General features: G+C 40.3%; 1 protein-coding gene across 1 annotated transcript in view; it reads right to left on the reverse strand.

The window, feature by feature from the left end:
- Positions 1–4395: 4395 nt before the first annotated feature.
- The window catches only part of LOC309555882 (alcohol dehydrogenase 1-like), a 48646-nt gene continuing 38693 nt past the window's right edge, over positions 4396–14348 (reverse strand). Inside the window, exons 8-9 of the mRNA XM_082258054.1 lie at positions 7385–7523; positions 4396–4578 (exon numbers count right to left, since the gene is read on the reverse strand). Coding sequence (XP_082114180.1) covers positions 4554–4578; positions 7385–7523 — 164 coding nt within the window. The 3' untranslated portion in view covers positions 4396–4553. The remainder of the gene's footprint in view (positions 4579–7384; positions 7524–14348) is intronic.

Here is a 14348-nt window from a genome sequence, read left to right on the forward strand (position 1 = left end):
AGTCAGACCAGTTGCCATCCTCTCTATTCTGTTCATTTTGTGGTCTAGATCTGTATGTTTTATTAGTATTCCTTTCCCATTTATAGGCTCTTCCTGTCCTAAATGCCACTTGGTCACGATTCATTTTTTTATCTTTTCTTTTAATAATTTCTCCACCAAATTTTTCCACTGCATGTTTAATTTCAAGATTTTTTTCCTTAAAAATGGGTTTATTTTGGAATGCCGCTAGTTGGTTTACAATTTCTACTATTTCTTTGTCTAGAATGAGTGCTTCTGCCTCATAATAGCCTTTCAAAATCTTCATCATTTCGATTGAGCATTGTGTGAGATTTTCTTCCCATTTATTTTTTAATTCCGATGAAACTGAGTGAATTGTTGGAAATATTTGTATACGTAACCCGATAGGTATAATTTTGGTGTCTATATATTGTTGGAAATAAGTGGCATGCCAGAAAAAAGTTGTCTTACGTATTAGAAGTTGTCTTAAACGAGTTGTAATTTGCGAGATTTCGGAGTCCTCCTTATTTGAACCGCGAATTTCAGTCTGTATTTGTAGCATGTAATTGGACCAGAGATTTCCCAGATAGTCAGCCATTTCAGTCACTGTCAGAGAGACAAAAGGACAGACCCAGACACACAAACAACAAAAACAGGAAAAAAAAAAGGGAGGGGGGAGGGGAAAAGAGAAGGGGGGAAGAAGGGGGGAGGTTAGGGGGTGTGAGCGAAGGAGATGTATGAAGGGAGGAGAAAAAAGGACCCTGAGGAAGCGCATAATGCGAAACGCGTAGCTCCAGCATTTTTATCTGAAATTGTACTAATCCTGTCACTATGTATTGACTATTCAATATATTAGAGTGATATACTTTTTGTTTTTACCATGTACTAATAAAGATTTATGAATTTTTTAAAAACAGTTGTGTACCGTTGTTATGTTACATGAACATGTGCATACTTTGACTGTTTGTAGAGGCACATTCAAACCCCCTTTTTTTCTTGTAGGGACGTAGTCTTGACCTCTTTTTTAGGGACAGGTCTATGCCCTTGCTAGAATTTTTTCCATTGTCTTTCTCTGGGGGGATTCTTGTTCTCTCCATACCCTGTTTTTTACAGTACTGCTCTGTCAACGGCCACCTGTTGTGAATCTGGATTTCACCAATTTTTTGGTGCTCCCGTTCACTGGGGCCTATGGGTATATGCTCTACTTTTGGTCCATTAACACTCAAGTAAGTGTTTTGGTGCAATAAATCACTGTATGGGGCATCAGGGTATTCTTCACGGTGTAGGGGCTTTTTAGGTGTGGACAGGTTCCTCAGATCTTAGGATGATGTTATCAGTGGTAGATGCTCCCTCTCCTTCTATGGAGTGGTGAAGGATCTGTAATCTGATGTTCTCCTAGGACACTCACTCATCCAAAGATAATGAGGGGGGGGGGCTCTCATAGTGTAGTAAATCAATGTTTATTTGTAAAAAGTATTAAAAGACTTACAACTCAGTAAATGAACACGAGCTGCAAACAAATATACCGCCGATGCAGTGTACTCCGATGCTTCCGGTCTCGGCCGTAGACCGGAAGTGATGTCACCCGGCTCCTCCCGACGCGTTGCATCACAACACACACGTGACTTTCTCAAGGGTAAAACCCCTTTTTTTGGGGGATATTTTGTATCCAGCACTGGATGTGTTTTTCATCAGAATTCTATTTGATTATTCTATTTCCTCCACTTTTATCCATCCGTTTATGCTTATGATATTACATCTTGCACATCTTTTATATTTATTACAACATCCCTGGTCCACCATTTTAGACATTGAATGCTGATTTTCCTCCTTTGTATATAGTTTAGCAAGTATGTGGTGACACTACTAAATCAGCTGCTAATTTGTATGTGGTGACACTACTAAATCAGCTGCTGATTTCAGTGTTCCACCATCTGTAACTTCCCAACTTAAACACCCCATCTCACTTACTCCATTGGTAGCGAATTGGTCTCCCCCCCCCCCTTTTTTCACATTTACAATGTTAAAATACCAAAAACGTTCATCAATATCACATCAAGCTAAGTCCATCTGTGTGTTGCTTATTGTTTCCCCACTCTCCAAGATCAACGTTCCACCAGGCCATTGCTCCCTGTTGCCATATAATTATCTCCAATCATCTCCACTAACTAAGCAGTCCCATCGCTTCACTCCCAGTGACCGATCCTTATGTTGGTATTGGATAGAGGAAACACAATTTTTCCACTGGTTGGCTGATTAGGCATGTGATACTAGTAATTAGTCATTAGCAATGGAAATTTAGCCCCTTAAGGCCAGCTTCTCTGCTCATTAGACTCTGGTATTGTATTGTCTCTAACCTCTCCAGTCCCCTGTTATAAGCCCTATTCTTTTGATATGCCTTATATGTACCTCTTAAGAGACTTCAGATCAGGCAGAATAGATGAACAACAATAAAAGAGCATCAGCATGTAGTTGTTAATGCGTACTATCAGAAACAATAATTTTCATATCCCTATAGCTAATATGTTTGACTTTTTTAGAGATGAAACCTAATTCTTCTGATTTAAAAAAAAAAAGAGTATTGGTTCCAAGACAGTGCAGTCTCAATTTGTAAGGGCCTCTCTTACCATGGTATTTTGTAGTCACATGGTTTGTAGTTGCATGGTGACAGTTGATTAACTTTATCTACTTGGCAAACCTACAGGTCCTGGCAGAGATTTGTTAGCAGCTAGTCAAGCTTCAGATGTCTTTTCACAATCTAAATCATGAACATTTGTCTAAACCATTGACCTCTTAATTAAACAGATATCATTTTATTTCTAAATTTTTTTGTTACAGACACTCTCATGTTAGATAGGAAGGCTCTGTTCTGATCACAGTAGTTACAATGGTTTAGGGCCGTGTGTTATAGCCTCTTCCCCTCAACCCTCCAGGGCCTAGGTTCACTATGTGTGCACATGCAGATGCTGGTCCTTTTTGTCTGCAGATCAGGGCATTGGATACATTGCTGCTTTCTCCTCACCCAGCCAGCAATGACACCAACATCAGGGCTTTTTTTTCCTCCTGCTGACCCTCAATGCTGGAGTGTTCTTTCTCCTTTTGACCATCAAACACCAGTCACTTATTTCCACTCTCCATAGACACTGAGGCATTCCTTCCTTCTAGTTACCATTAACACCGGGCCATTTTTACCTGTTGCTGACCACTGATAGTTAGGCTTTATTTTACAGTTACTGACCATTAATGCCATGGCCATTTTTCCTCTTAGTGACCACTGAAGCTAGGACATTTTGTCCTATGTTTGCATTGATCACCGACATATGCAAAGTGAGTGTTTGTAGTAGGTACCAACATATATCATGACTGTGATTGCACTATCTAGAATTGCATAGCAGGGGCCTTTGCACTGACCATCAATATATAACAAGGGCACATTTCATTGACCACCAATGCACCAAAAGGGGATATTCATGTACTGACCACCAATCAAAGGGGCCCTTTTTCACAGCCTGCCAAAGTAAAGAGAGCTGTTGTCAGAGGTGGAGCATAACAACAAATGTGAAAATATGCTACTATTAGGGATACAATATAAACCAATGGTCACCAGTGCAAAGAGCTGGGTACCACAGAAACAGGTTGCCCTGGAGCTCCATCAAAACTTTGCCATGGGGCTCTGTGATTTGTAGTTACACCCCTGCTCTAAGAATAATTTGAGGTCACTAAAGACAGTTCAGTGTTAAAAAAACATACACAGTTGGCAGACTGATTGTAGAAACAAGACACAGGGTGTTCTTCTTGTATCAACAAGGTCTTTTACAAGCAGATATTTCAGGGAAGACAGGTGTTTCCAGATGTGTTTTGAAGAAGTACAAGGAAACAAGACCAAAAACATATTGATTGGCCAAGGAAATGTAATGCAGCAATTGAAAAAATTATTATGCTGACTTTGCATCCCAATAGCAGTATATCAAATGGCAACATAACCTTTGATTTGTCAGGAACCAGTGTGGCCCTGGTACTTACATCTACAGTGAAGTCTGATTAGAATTGGCTTCAGCCTGGAAACAAGGCCAAGCAGCTCGGTTATGTACAAAAACACACACCCCAATATTGGGCATGTCTGTGGGGCCACGGAGGATCTTTTGGTTCTCCATCAGGCTACCCTAATCCTGTTTACAGTGGTAATCAAAGAAGGAAAATATGTATGTTGCTGTGCCGTGACCCATTCTGTAATGCAAATAATACACAAAACATACCTCTCTCCATTTCTCATAAACTTTAATAAACCTCTCATAAACCTTTATTTTATTTCATTCAAAGGAAGTCAGTGAGTTATTAATAGTAAAAATCTATCACGCCATCTGCTTACCATTGATACAGTATTATATGATACTGAAATTAGTTTTGAACAATATGTGAACTCCTTTATTTTTTGTTGTACCAAATTAGTTCATTTTAAAAATTAATCTATTTTAGATTACATGATAGCAAAACATTTTTTGTGACCGATGCACCATAATATCCTGAGCAACACTTGTCCAACGAAAGTCTTCAGTTTAGAACAACAAGATTGTGCGGATGCTTTCAGAGAAAAAAAAATAAGAAAAATAATTAAAACAGTGTACAATAAATACAATATATATTGTATAATTATTGAATAATAATACAATATATTAAATAAATAATACTTATAAAAATAATAAATAAATAAATAAATAAATAAATATATATATATATATATATATATATATATATATATATATATATATATATATATATATTATAAAATAATTATGTAAATAAATAAAAATAATAAGTAATTATTTAAATAAATAAAAATAATAAATATATTAGCGGTATACATCTTAAATCTGAAGTCTTTTTCTTCATTCATATTTACAGTTTGAATTAAAGAAAGCGAAGATTTGCTATGGTATAAGCAACATGTAGAAAAGTTATTGTACCTAAGCAGTACCCTTTAAAAAGGAACCTTTTGCCCTGACTTCTGAAAACTAGCAGCTTACTTCCTGCTATATGAGTGTGCCTAGGCACTTTTATGTCTTCAGAATCATAGCTGTATGTCTGCAGTATGAATCTTAGGTAACGGCCTTTCACTGCTAGTTTTAGGAGATTTGGAGTAATATTTGGTGATGTCAGCACTGTGCTGTTCACTGTTCTCCTTGTTGAAGACTCTGGCATGGGGAAAGAAAGCAAAGCCCTACCTTTGGCAAAATGGCTACCTATACTTATAAACATTGTGCAGAGCAAGGCATAGTAGGTTAGTAATGGGGAACAATTGGCTACCCTCTGCCTACTTTTATATAGGAACAGCTTCCAGAGTTTATTCTCTCTTTAAATACATGTATAAGAGTTGTTTTACCTATCACAGGATTTATATTATTGTTTAGCCAGTCCTAAGATTTACTTGACCGCATGTCTTTATACAACCAAAAAACATCATATTTGCTTTTAATGTCATAAATATGTTTTATGATCTGGCCAAGGAAAAGTTCATTAAAATATACAGGAACAGTGTCAAGGTTTGATTAAGAATATGCATAAATGTTTAAAGTACACTGTCAAGAAAAGGCCAAATTGTTTAGACATCAGTCTATTTGACTGCATTTCAGTTAGCCCAATTTCCCACTGGACACTCTGGAGCCTTTGAATGTACCTTAAATATCCTGAGACAAGGTATGTTCAAAATATCTAAAAATAGGTAATAATTCATAATTCAATGAAAAAAAAAAAAACCTGGTACGCTAAATGTTAAGTGTTATAAAAGGTGAAATATTGTATGACACATAATAAACATCAATCAAATATGATAACAAGTGTGTCTTAAACAATTAACACCACAGTGAATCCATATATTGAATGGATATGAAAGTGATATAAATCCCCAAAAACTGGGGGTAAACAATAAGTCCCAAAATGATCAACTCAAAGTCCAGATATCCTAGATATTAGTTGACGTGAAAAAACTGTGAAATAAACTGGTGCTAGAAAAAACAAACTGTGCTCCAACGTAGAATGTGATAGTTTCCCACCACCTCACAGGTTTGCTTCTTACCAGCAAATGCAGTATAAAGGGCGTAAAAAAGGCAGACACCTTTGGAGAGAGAGCCTCTTGCGACAGGACAGATGGAGTAGTCAATTCCCACACCTTGCCACAGGCAAATGGGGCTTCTTACCAGATAACAAAATTCTTGTGCGTAAGAATATACTCCTTCCTTCTCTCCTGACTCCCTTTAGGATGATCGATCACTTCATTTCTCATAACAGCAACACAAGATGTGAGTATCTGGACACCGAACCGAGTGTGTGATCTAGGGAACCTTCATCCTATCCATCCTAAAGGGAGTCAGGAGAGAAGGAAGGAGTATATTCTTACGCACAAGAATTTTGTTGTCTGGTAAGAAGCCCCATTTGCCTGTGGCAAGGTGTGGGAATTGACTACTCCATCTGTCCTGTCACAAGAGTCTCTCTCCAAAGGTGTCTGCCTTTTTTACGCCCTTTATACTGCATTTGCTGGTAAGAAGCAAACCTGTGAGGTGGTGGGAAACTATCACATTCTACTTTGGAGCACCGTTTGTTTTTTCTAGCACCAGTTTATTTCACCATTTTTGCACGTCAACTAATATCTAGGATATCTGGACTTTGAGTTGATCATTTTGGGACTTATTGTTTACCCCCAGTTTTTGGGCATTTATATCACTTTCATATCCATTCAATATATGGATTCACTGTGGTGTTAATTGTTTAAGACACACTTGTTATCATATTTGATTGATGTTTATTATGTGTTATACAATATTTCCCCTTTTATATCAGTTTACATTTAGCGCACCAGATTTTTTTTCATTCATTTATATTCCAGCATTATTGGATCTTTGGTTGCAGCTTACCCACATATATTAGATCACTTTCTTACATTTTTTTATTACAATTCATAATTCTTTTTGATCCATATGTCGTTTATTGAAGTAAGCGGATATGAAATCATAGACAGCACATGGAATGGAAAGAACACAAGAAGGTAGAAAATTGAGACAAGGAGCTTAGAGATTTGGGGAACCATCCACATAAAGTGATATTTGAAAAGAAAGTGCAACTTTACAATATTACACTAATAAAAGAGAATGAAAGGAGGGGCTTGCAAGATTATCCAGAAAGACGGAGGAGATCCAAGAAAGTACAAGACCTTTGTTTCCTAAGGAGAAGAAAGACTGGAGTACCACAGGGATTCTGAGAAGAGTCAAAGAAGAATTAGAAGGATTCTTGCATTTATTCTAGATTTTGCAGTTAGGGGTAATAGCAACTTTAGTAAAAAAAATGTTCTGAACTAAAAAACGATTAATCTTTCTTTGTTAATACAAATAACCACCTTTTGCCAGATCTCAGAAGCTCAAAACCTTCATTTATTTTAGTAAAAGGCAACGTATGAGTCACCAAACCATCCAAGTCAAATTTTCCTGCAATGTAGTCAGAAACCAACTGGGGGGCAGAGTCCATACTTTTAAAACCTAAAAAATGGAATTGAGAAAGTCAGAGACATCAGGTAAATACATTTATTGGTTAGGAATGACAGTAGAAGACTACAGTATTTTAAAAGCAAAAGAGCATTTATAATAAAAAAAAATCACAACCCCATTCTCTGCTCACAAGAAATCTTCCTACATTTCATGGCCTGTTTAGGAAAGTGTCTGTCAACCTTGAAACTCGGCACCCTGATTCATACTCTGCACTTAGCGGTATAAGCCTTGTTTTTGTTTTTTTTTGTTTTTTAAATAAACAAACATGTGATACTTACCTGCTCTGTGCATGGGTTTGGCACACAGCAGCCTGGATCCTGCTCTTCTCTGGTTCCTTGCCGGCGCTCCTGGCTCTTGCCTTCTGCTAGGTTCCCCCACTGCAAGCAGCGCTCCCAAGCAGCCTGTGGGTCCATGGCTCGGCCCCGCCCCCTCCGTCTGCTGATTGGCTAACCGGCTGTAAATTACAGCAGCCGGAGTGGACATCGCTGGATCAAGAGGGGGCTCAGGTAAGTACTAGGGGGAGCTGGGGGGGAGCTGCTGCACGCAGAAGGTTTTTTACCTTCCTGTGCCTTTACAACTACTTTAAAACAAGCTAAGAATACTGTAGCTCTAGCCACATTCAGTTTTTCATACACTGTCCTTAGTTCACTGCATGCAGCAAGACTGATCTAAGTGAATGTAGCACTGCCTCCTTGAGGACTGCTGAATATTACACTTTCGGTTCCCCCTGGGTTACTGTTAGAAACACTGGCATTCACAATTTAACACTTTACTTCTTGGCTCAGTCAATGATCAGTCCAGGGGTTTGTAGTCATCCATTCCTCTGGCCCTCAGGATGATCTCCTGCGACCATGTGCCACTGCTACAGAGGAGGAGGCAGCCACCACCCTCCCTCCGGGACTGTGCTCTCCAGCCAAAGACCCTGCAGCACATGTGCTCCTGGCTTTTATACAGTATCCCAGAATGCACTGAGACAACCTGTCTCTACCAATCACCAGGACTGTATCAAAGCCTATGTATCCATTGGTCAGGTTTCCTCCCATTGTCCAACATGCCTCCCTATAGGACCAGTGTGAAACACTCCTCTAGACTCAATGAATCACATACTGAGCACACTGAGCAGACCTCACTAACAGATCCTGCTCTCTGCTAGACAGAAAGCAATATAGATTTGCCTGCTGCTCCTCTGATAGGCAGACAGAGCCAAAAACTATGCTCACTCTCTAGCACCTACCTAGGAGGGTGATACATAAATATTAAAATTCATCCTATGTTATCTTTCAATCTCATGCTTCTGATTGTTTCTGGCTTGCAGGGCTGGCAAGCTGTACTGTAGCCCTTTTCATATCTACATGTATGCATGTCATGCATTTTAATATGTTTTACATGCGTTTTGAGCTGGCATATAAAAAAATGCACATGAGATTTTCCTTTAATTTTCACTACAATGCAGCAACATGACTGCAGACACCACTAAATACAAGTTTTTCTTTGTCTTTAGATTGCTACAGTATTAATGTTCTATACTAAATGTGAAAACAGGGTTTTAAACTTAAAAAAAAAGAAAAACTCATTCTTCTGTGTCTGCCACCTTAGGTACTACACCTTATTCAATCATCAAAGGCCCATTTAGGCTCCTTGACACTTGAGCGACTCGTCATGCCACTTTGGACATAAAGATGCATGACAAGTCACAACTCATGTATTTCAATGGAAGCTGTTCAAATCTAGGAGTCTTAAAGTCACAGCGACTTTAAAAAGGTTCCTGCTCAACTTTGATGCAACTTTCAGGGGGCTTGAGTGTCATAGACTGCAATGTAAATTCTCAAAAGTAATGTTATCAATGCAACAGTTGTGCAACAGTCAAAGTCAACAACCAAAGTTGCATCAAAGTTGCAATGTAAAGTCGCAATGGAAATCGCACGGCTTTGGAGTCACACAAGTGTGAATAAAGCTTTAGCATTTTGGTAAATTTTGGCCTGATGCCTTTTCTAGTCTATTCAATGGAAACACATGAAAATCATGTTGATGCTTTTTAATGTGTGTTGCAATGCACATCAAGGTGTGTCATAATACATGTCAACACATGTTGATGTGCTATGCAAAATCATGTTATCATGCAATGCTGTGCTTTAAAGCATGTTACAACATGCATTGAAATGCCTTTTTTTTGCATTTTCAATATTTTCATTAGAAAATGCCTCACCCAAAAAGACACAGATGTAAATCCAGCCTAAATGTTAAAAAAAAACCCACAAACCTCAAAAGACCAATTCATTTTTGTGGTTTCAGCCAGCACCAGATCAGGTGCAAGGGAAAAAATGCATTGCACTTGGGGATAAGCAGAGCTTCACCACATTTGCTAAGCTCTGGGGAAAATGAGTGTAATTGTACTTGCAGAGTTCACAGTCTATTTGCTTTTACTAAATCAACAAAGCCCAACTCTAGGAAAAATAATTCCTCCTTGTGGTAGAATTGTGTCCACATTGTAATGGTTAACTGCTTGTTTAGATCTAGGGGAGAGAAACACATTTTACTTAGGCTGGCCATACACTATACACTATAATAGGGATCGACCGATTATCGGCAACACCGATATATCGGGGGCCGATATGCACTTACCCCGATATATCGGTAACCTCCGGTTTCCGATATTGCCGATATTTAGGGAAAGTGCTTGTACCAGGGTGAAGCCTGCAGCTAGAGGCATTACCCCAGTACCAGTGTCCATAGCCGACGGTCGGCTGACTTGTAATGACAACCAATGCGGCAACCAATGCGGCTTGCCATTACAAGGAGCGGGAGGGGGGTACCTTCCGCTGCTCGCCCGGGTCTCCGGTCCCACCGGAAGACCCGGGCATCCTACTTCCACCTGCGGCCGAAGAGAAGACCCGGGTCTCCATGTAAAAAACCCGGAAGTGTTTGTCATGACATCACTTCCGGGTACTCGGCGCCGAATTAAAAAAACTGACAGCATTCAAAACAGCCAAACTTGGCGTTTTGAATGGTTTTTGGTGCCGAGGAGGGGTTTGGGGTCTTTTTTTTACATGTCCGAAAATATCGGCAGATATCGGCCAATACCTATTGTAGTGTATTAACACAGGCCAGGCTGTACAGGTTGCTTCTTTAATCACTGAACACCACGCATAAACTGACTTCAGCCACACCCAGCTCCTAGACATATACATAGTATTGTAACATTTTGCGGACAGCAACTTAACCCGTTGCTTACCATACTACATTCCCTCCTCTCTTTGAATAAAACATAACATGCACAACAGATTAATAAGATTAACAAAATGCATGGATGAACAACTAAAAATTTAAACTATAAACTCCTGACTATACACATAGTCCTTAAGGTAGGCCGGTGGATTCGTTGCTCGTTTTTCTCGTGGCCATGCCGATGTGGATGGTTGTGGATTGAAGTCTGGATCACTGGCAGTACCATCGCTACTCTTTGCCTGTTCGCCGTCTTCCAATACTTGACCTTCTGGCTCAATAAATTTCTTTACAAATGAGGAATTACGCACTTTTGTGTGTCCATCTAAATCCTCTAAAACCACTTGCGTACCTCTTTTCTCCTTTACAACATAAGGCTCAGGTTCAAAGGACGGAGCCAGTTTGTTAAACCGATCATTTTGAAGCAACAACTTATCACCCTGTTGAAGGCCACTGGGTTGACAATGGCGGCGGTGGTTTGCATACTGTTCAGCCCGGGTCTTCCTTTCCTCATCAATGTGCCGAAAAGGTTTCTGACTCGTAGGAGGACCCCCAATGTCTGGCAATTTTGTCCTGAATTGACGACCACAAAGAAGTTCCGCAGGACTAACTCCCGTGACAGTATGCGGAGTTGTGCGATAAGCTAAAAGAAAACGCCACAGTTCCTTTTTCCAGTCTCTTCTCTCTAAATGAGCAATTCGCAAAGCTTTTAGCAAGGTTCGATTCTGGCGTTCCACTTCCCCGTTAGCTTGTGGCCAATATGGAGTTGTACGATGATGTTCAATAGCATTTGATTTCAGGTAATCCTGAAATTCCTGAGAAGTAAATTGGGCACCATTATTACTCACCATCCGTTTAGGCAACCCATGAGACGCAAAGATGCTCTCCAACCCCTCAATTACAGTTGATGATGTAGCTTTAGTGAGAACTACCACCTCTTGCCACCTTGAATAATAGTCCACAACAACTAAAAGATGGTGTCCAGATGGAATGTCACACAGATCAATGGCTAAATCTTCCCATGGTCCCTCAGGTAGAACAGTGTGAGTTACTGGTTCTGGTTTAGGTTTGCTGCCCACCAACTGACATGCTCGACATGAAGAAACCAAACGTTCCACATCCTTGTCAATTCCTGGCCACCAGATTTTCTCATGTAATCTTTGTTTGGTGCGAACAATGCCTTGATGGCCCTCATGGGCTAAATGTAATGTACGTTTCCGTAAGTCTTTAGGCATCACAATACGATTGCCACGTAAAACCAGTTGTCCTGCAATACTCAGCTCTTGTTTGATTCTGTGATAGCTTGGGTCACAATCCACCCAAACCCCCTGTCTTACACATTTTCTCAACCGAGCAATTTCCGGATCCACAGATGACAATTCTTCAACCTCCCGCGGTGTCAATGCCTGAGGCATGGCGTTAGTAGCCACAAAACGAATGTACTCTTCTGCTAGGTTATGAACAGGTGCTGAAGACTGAGGTAATCTGGAAAGTGCATCTGCTGCATTAGTCGGTCCAGGTCTGTACCGCACTGTAAATCGATACGGTAACAATCTGAGAACCCATCATTCAATTCTGGCAGATGGTTTTGATCGTGGCAAATATATCACTTCCAGAGGCTTGTGGTCAGTGATGATTTCAAAATCAAGTCCGTAGAGATACGTGTGAAACCTTTCACATCCCCAAACAACAGCCAAAGCTTCTTTCTCGGTCTGAGAATAACGCCTCTCTACATCAGTAAGGGATCTGCTTGCATACTGAATAGGTCTGTAATCGCCTGTGCACTGTCTCTGGACCAAGATGGCGCCTAACCCCACAGGGCTAGCATCGACAATAACTTGGGTGTGTGCAGTAGGATTGAAATAAGCCAAAGTTGTGGCGCAAGTCAGACGTCTCTTAAGTTCATTAAATGCACCTTGTTCCAAAAGGCCCCACTTCCAAGGGACTGCCTTGCGAGTCAACAATCTCAAGGGTTCACTGACAGTCGCCATATCTGGAATAAACTTAGCACAGTAATTCACTAGCCCAAGAAAACTGCGTACTTCTGCAGGGTTTTCAGGATTTCTGGCATCAGACACAGCTTTAATTTTACAGTCCTCCGGACCAATGCCCCTGTCAGACAGCACATGGCCCATAAAAGTCATTTTATTCATTTGAAATGTGCACTTCTTCTCATTTAATGTTAATCCTTTCTCCTTCAAGCGATTTAGCACAGCACGGAGACGTTCATCGTGCTCCTGTGTGTTTGTTCCCCACACAATTATATCATCAGAAATGTTATGTGTGCCTTCACAACCATGTAGCACTTGCTGAATCACATGTTGATAGGCCTCCGGCGCTGACGATACGCCAAACATCAACCTCTTGTATCTAAAAAGACCTTTATGGCTTGCAAATGACTCTAGATGCTGGGGTCAGTTCAATCTGATGATAACCCCATTTCAAATCCAGTTTACTGAAGACACTTGCCCCATTCATTGCATGTAGAACATCTTCAATAGTGGGAATTGGATGTCTCTCTCTCTCTGCACAGCTTGGTTAGCACATCTCATGTCCACACAAATCCGAATATCTGTGCCCTTTGGTACAACAACTAACGGCGATACCCATGGAGTGGGTCCATCCACAGGTTCGATAATGTCAAGGTCTAGCAGCTCTGCCAGTTTGTGCTCAACAATTGATCTCAGGCTATAAGGAAGTCTGCGTACTGGCTGTGCAATAGGCTTTACATGTGGATCAATGTGAAGCTCCAACTGAAAATCCTTTAATTTTCCAAACCCAGAGAAGCAATCTTTAAATTCCTCTCTCAATGCAGAAATAGCAGGAGACACCATATTCACTCTTGCGCTGCCTACATCAAGGCCAATCTTTAACACCCCCAGTGCCATAGCGGTTTGACGACCAAGCAGAGGTGACCCTGTGCCATCTACAACATAGAATTCGGTCTGCAATGGAGGACCAGTCTCATGTGTTTGAACAGAGGTATAAAATTTGCCTTTAAGTTGCAGTGGTGTACTGGAGCCATAAGTATAAATCTGTTTAGTGGTGTTACACAATTTAAGGTGATTTTCTCTGCCTTTAAGACTGTACCAAGAAGCTAAGTCCATAACATTGCATGTAGCTCCAGAGTCAATCAGCACTGACACATCTGTACTTCCAATCTTAATGGTTAATGTCCCAGCTTGCAGAGAACACAGGGAGAATATAAATTCACAGTCAGAAGCACTCTCTTTATCCTCAGCTATAACATTTACATGTGGTGATGGTCCTTTGGGTTTGTTATCTCTGGTTGTACTTCTACACACAGCTGCAAAATGACCTGTCTTTCCACAAGCATAGCACATTTTATTCTGTACCACAGTGCAGTCCTGACATGTGTGTCCCTCTCTGCCACATTTACTGCAAGTTATATGTAAAGTCCTCTTCGGAAAACTCTCTTTTCTACTCCAGAGATTCCTATTATTATAGGTAGGTTTGGAGACTGTATTGACAGATGCAGTGTCTTTGGTTTCAATATGCAGAGCCTGGAGCTCAGACAGTTCAATGGCTCTTGCAATCTCCTGCAGACTAGTAAGTGTGAGACTAGGTTCTCTC

The sequence above is a fragment of the Pelophylax lessonae genome, assembly GCF_965119305.1.
Source record: "Pelophylax lessonae genome assembly, chromosome: 1".
Taxonomy (NCBI): domain Eukaryota; kingdom Metazoa; phylum Chordata; class Amphibia; order Anura; family Ranidae; genus Pelophylax; species Pelophylax lessonae.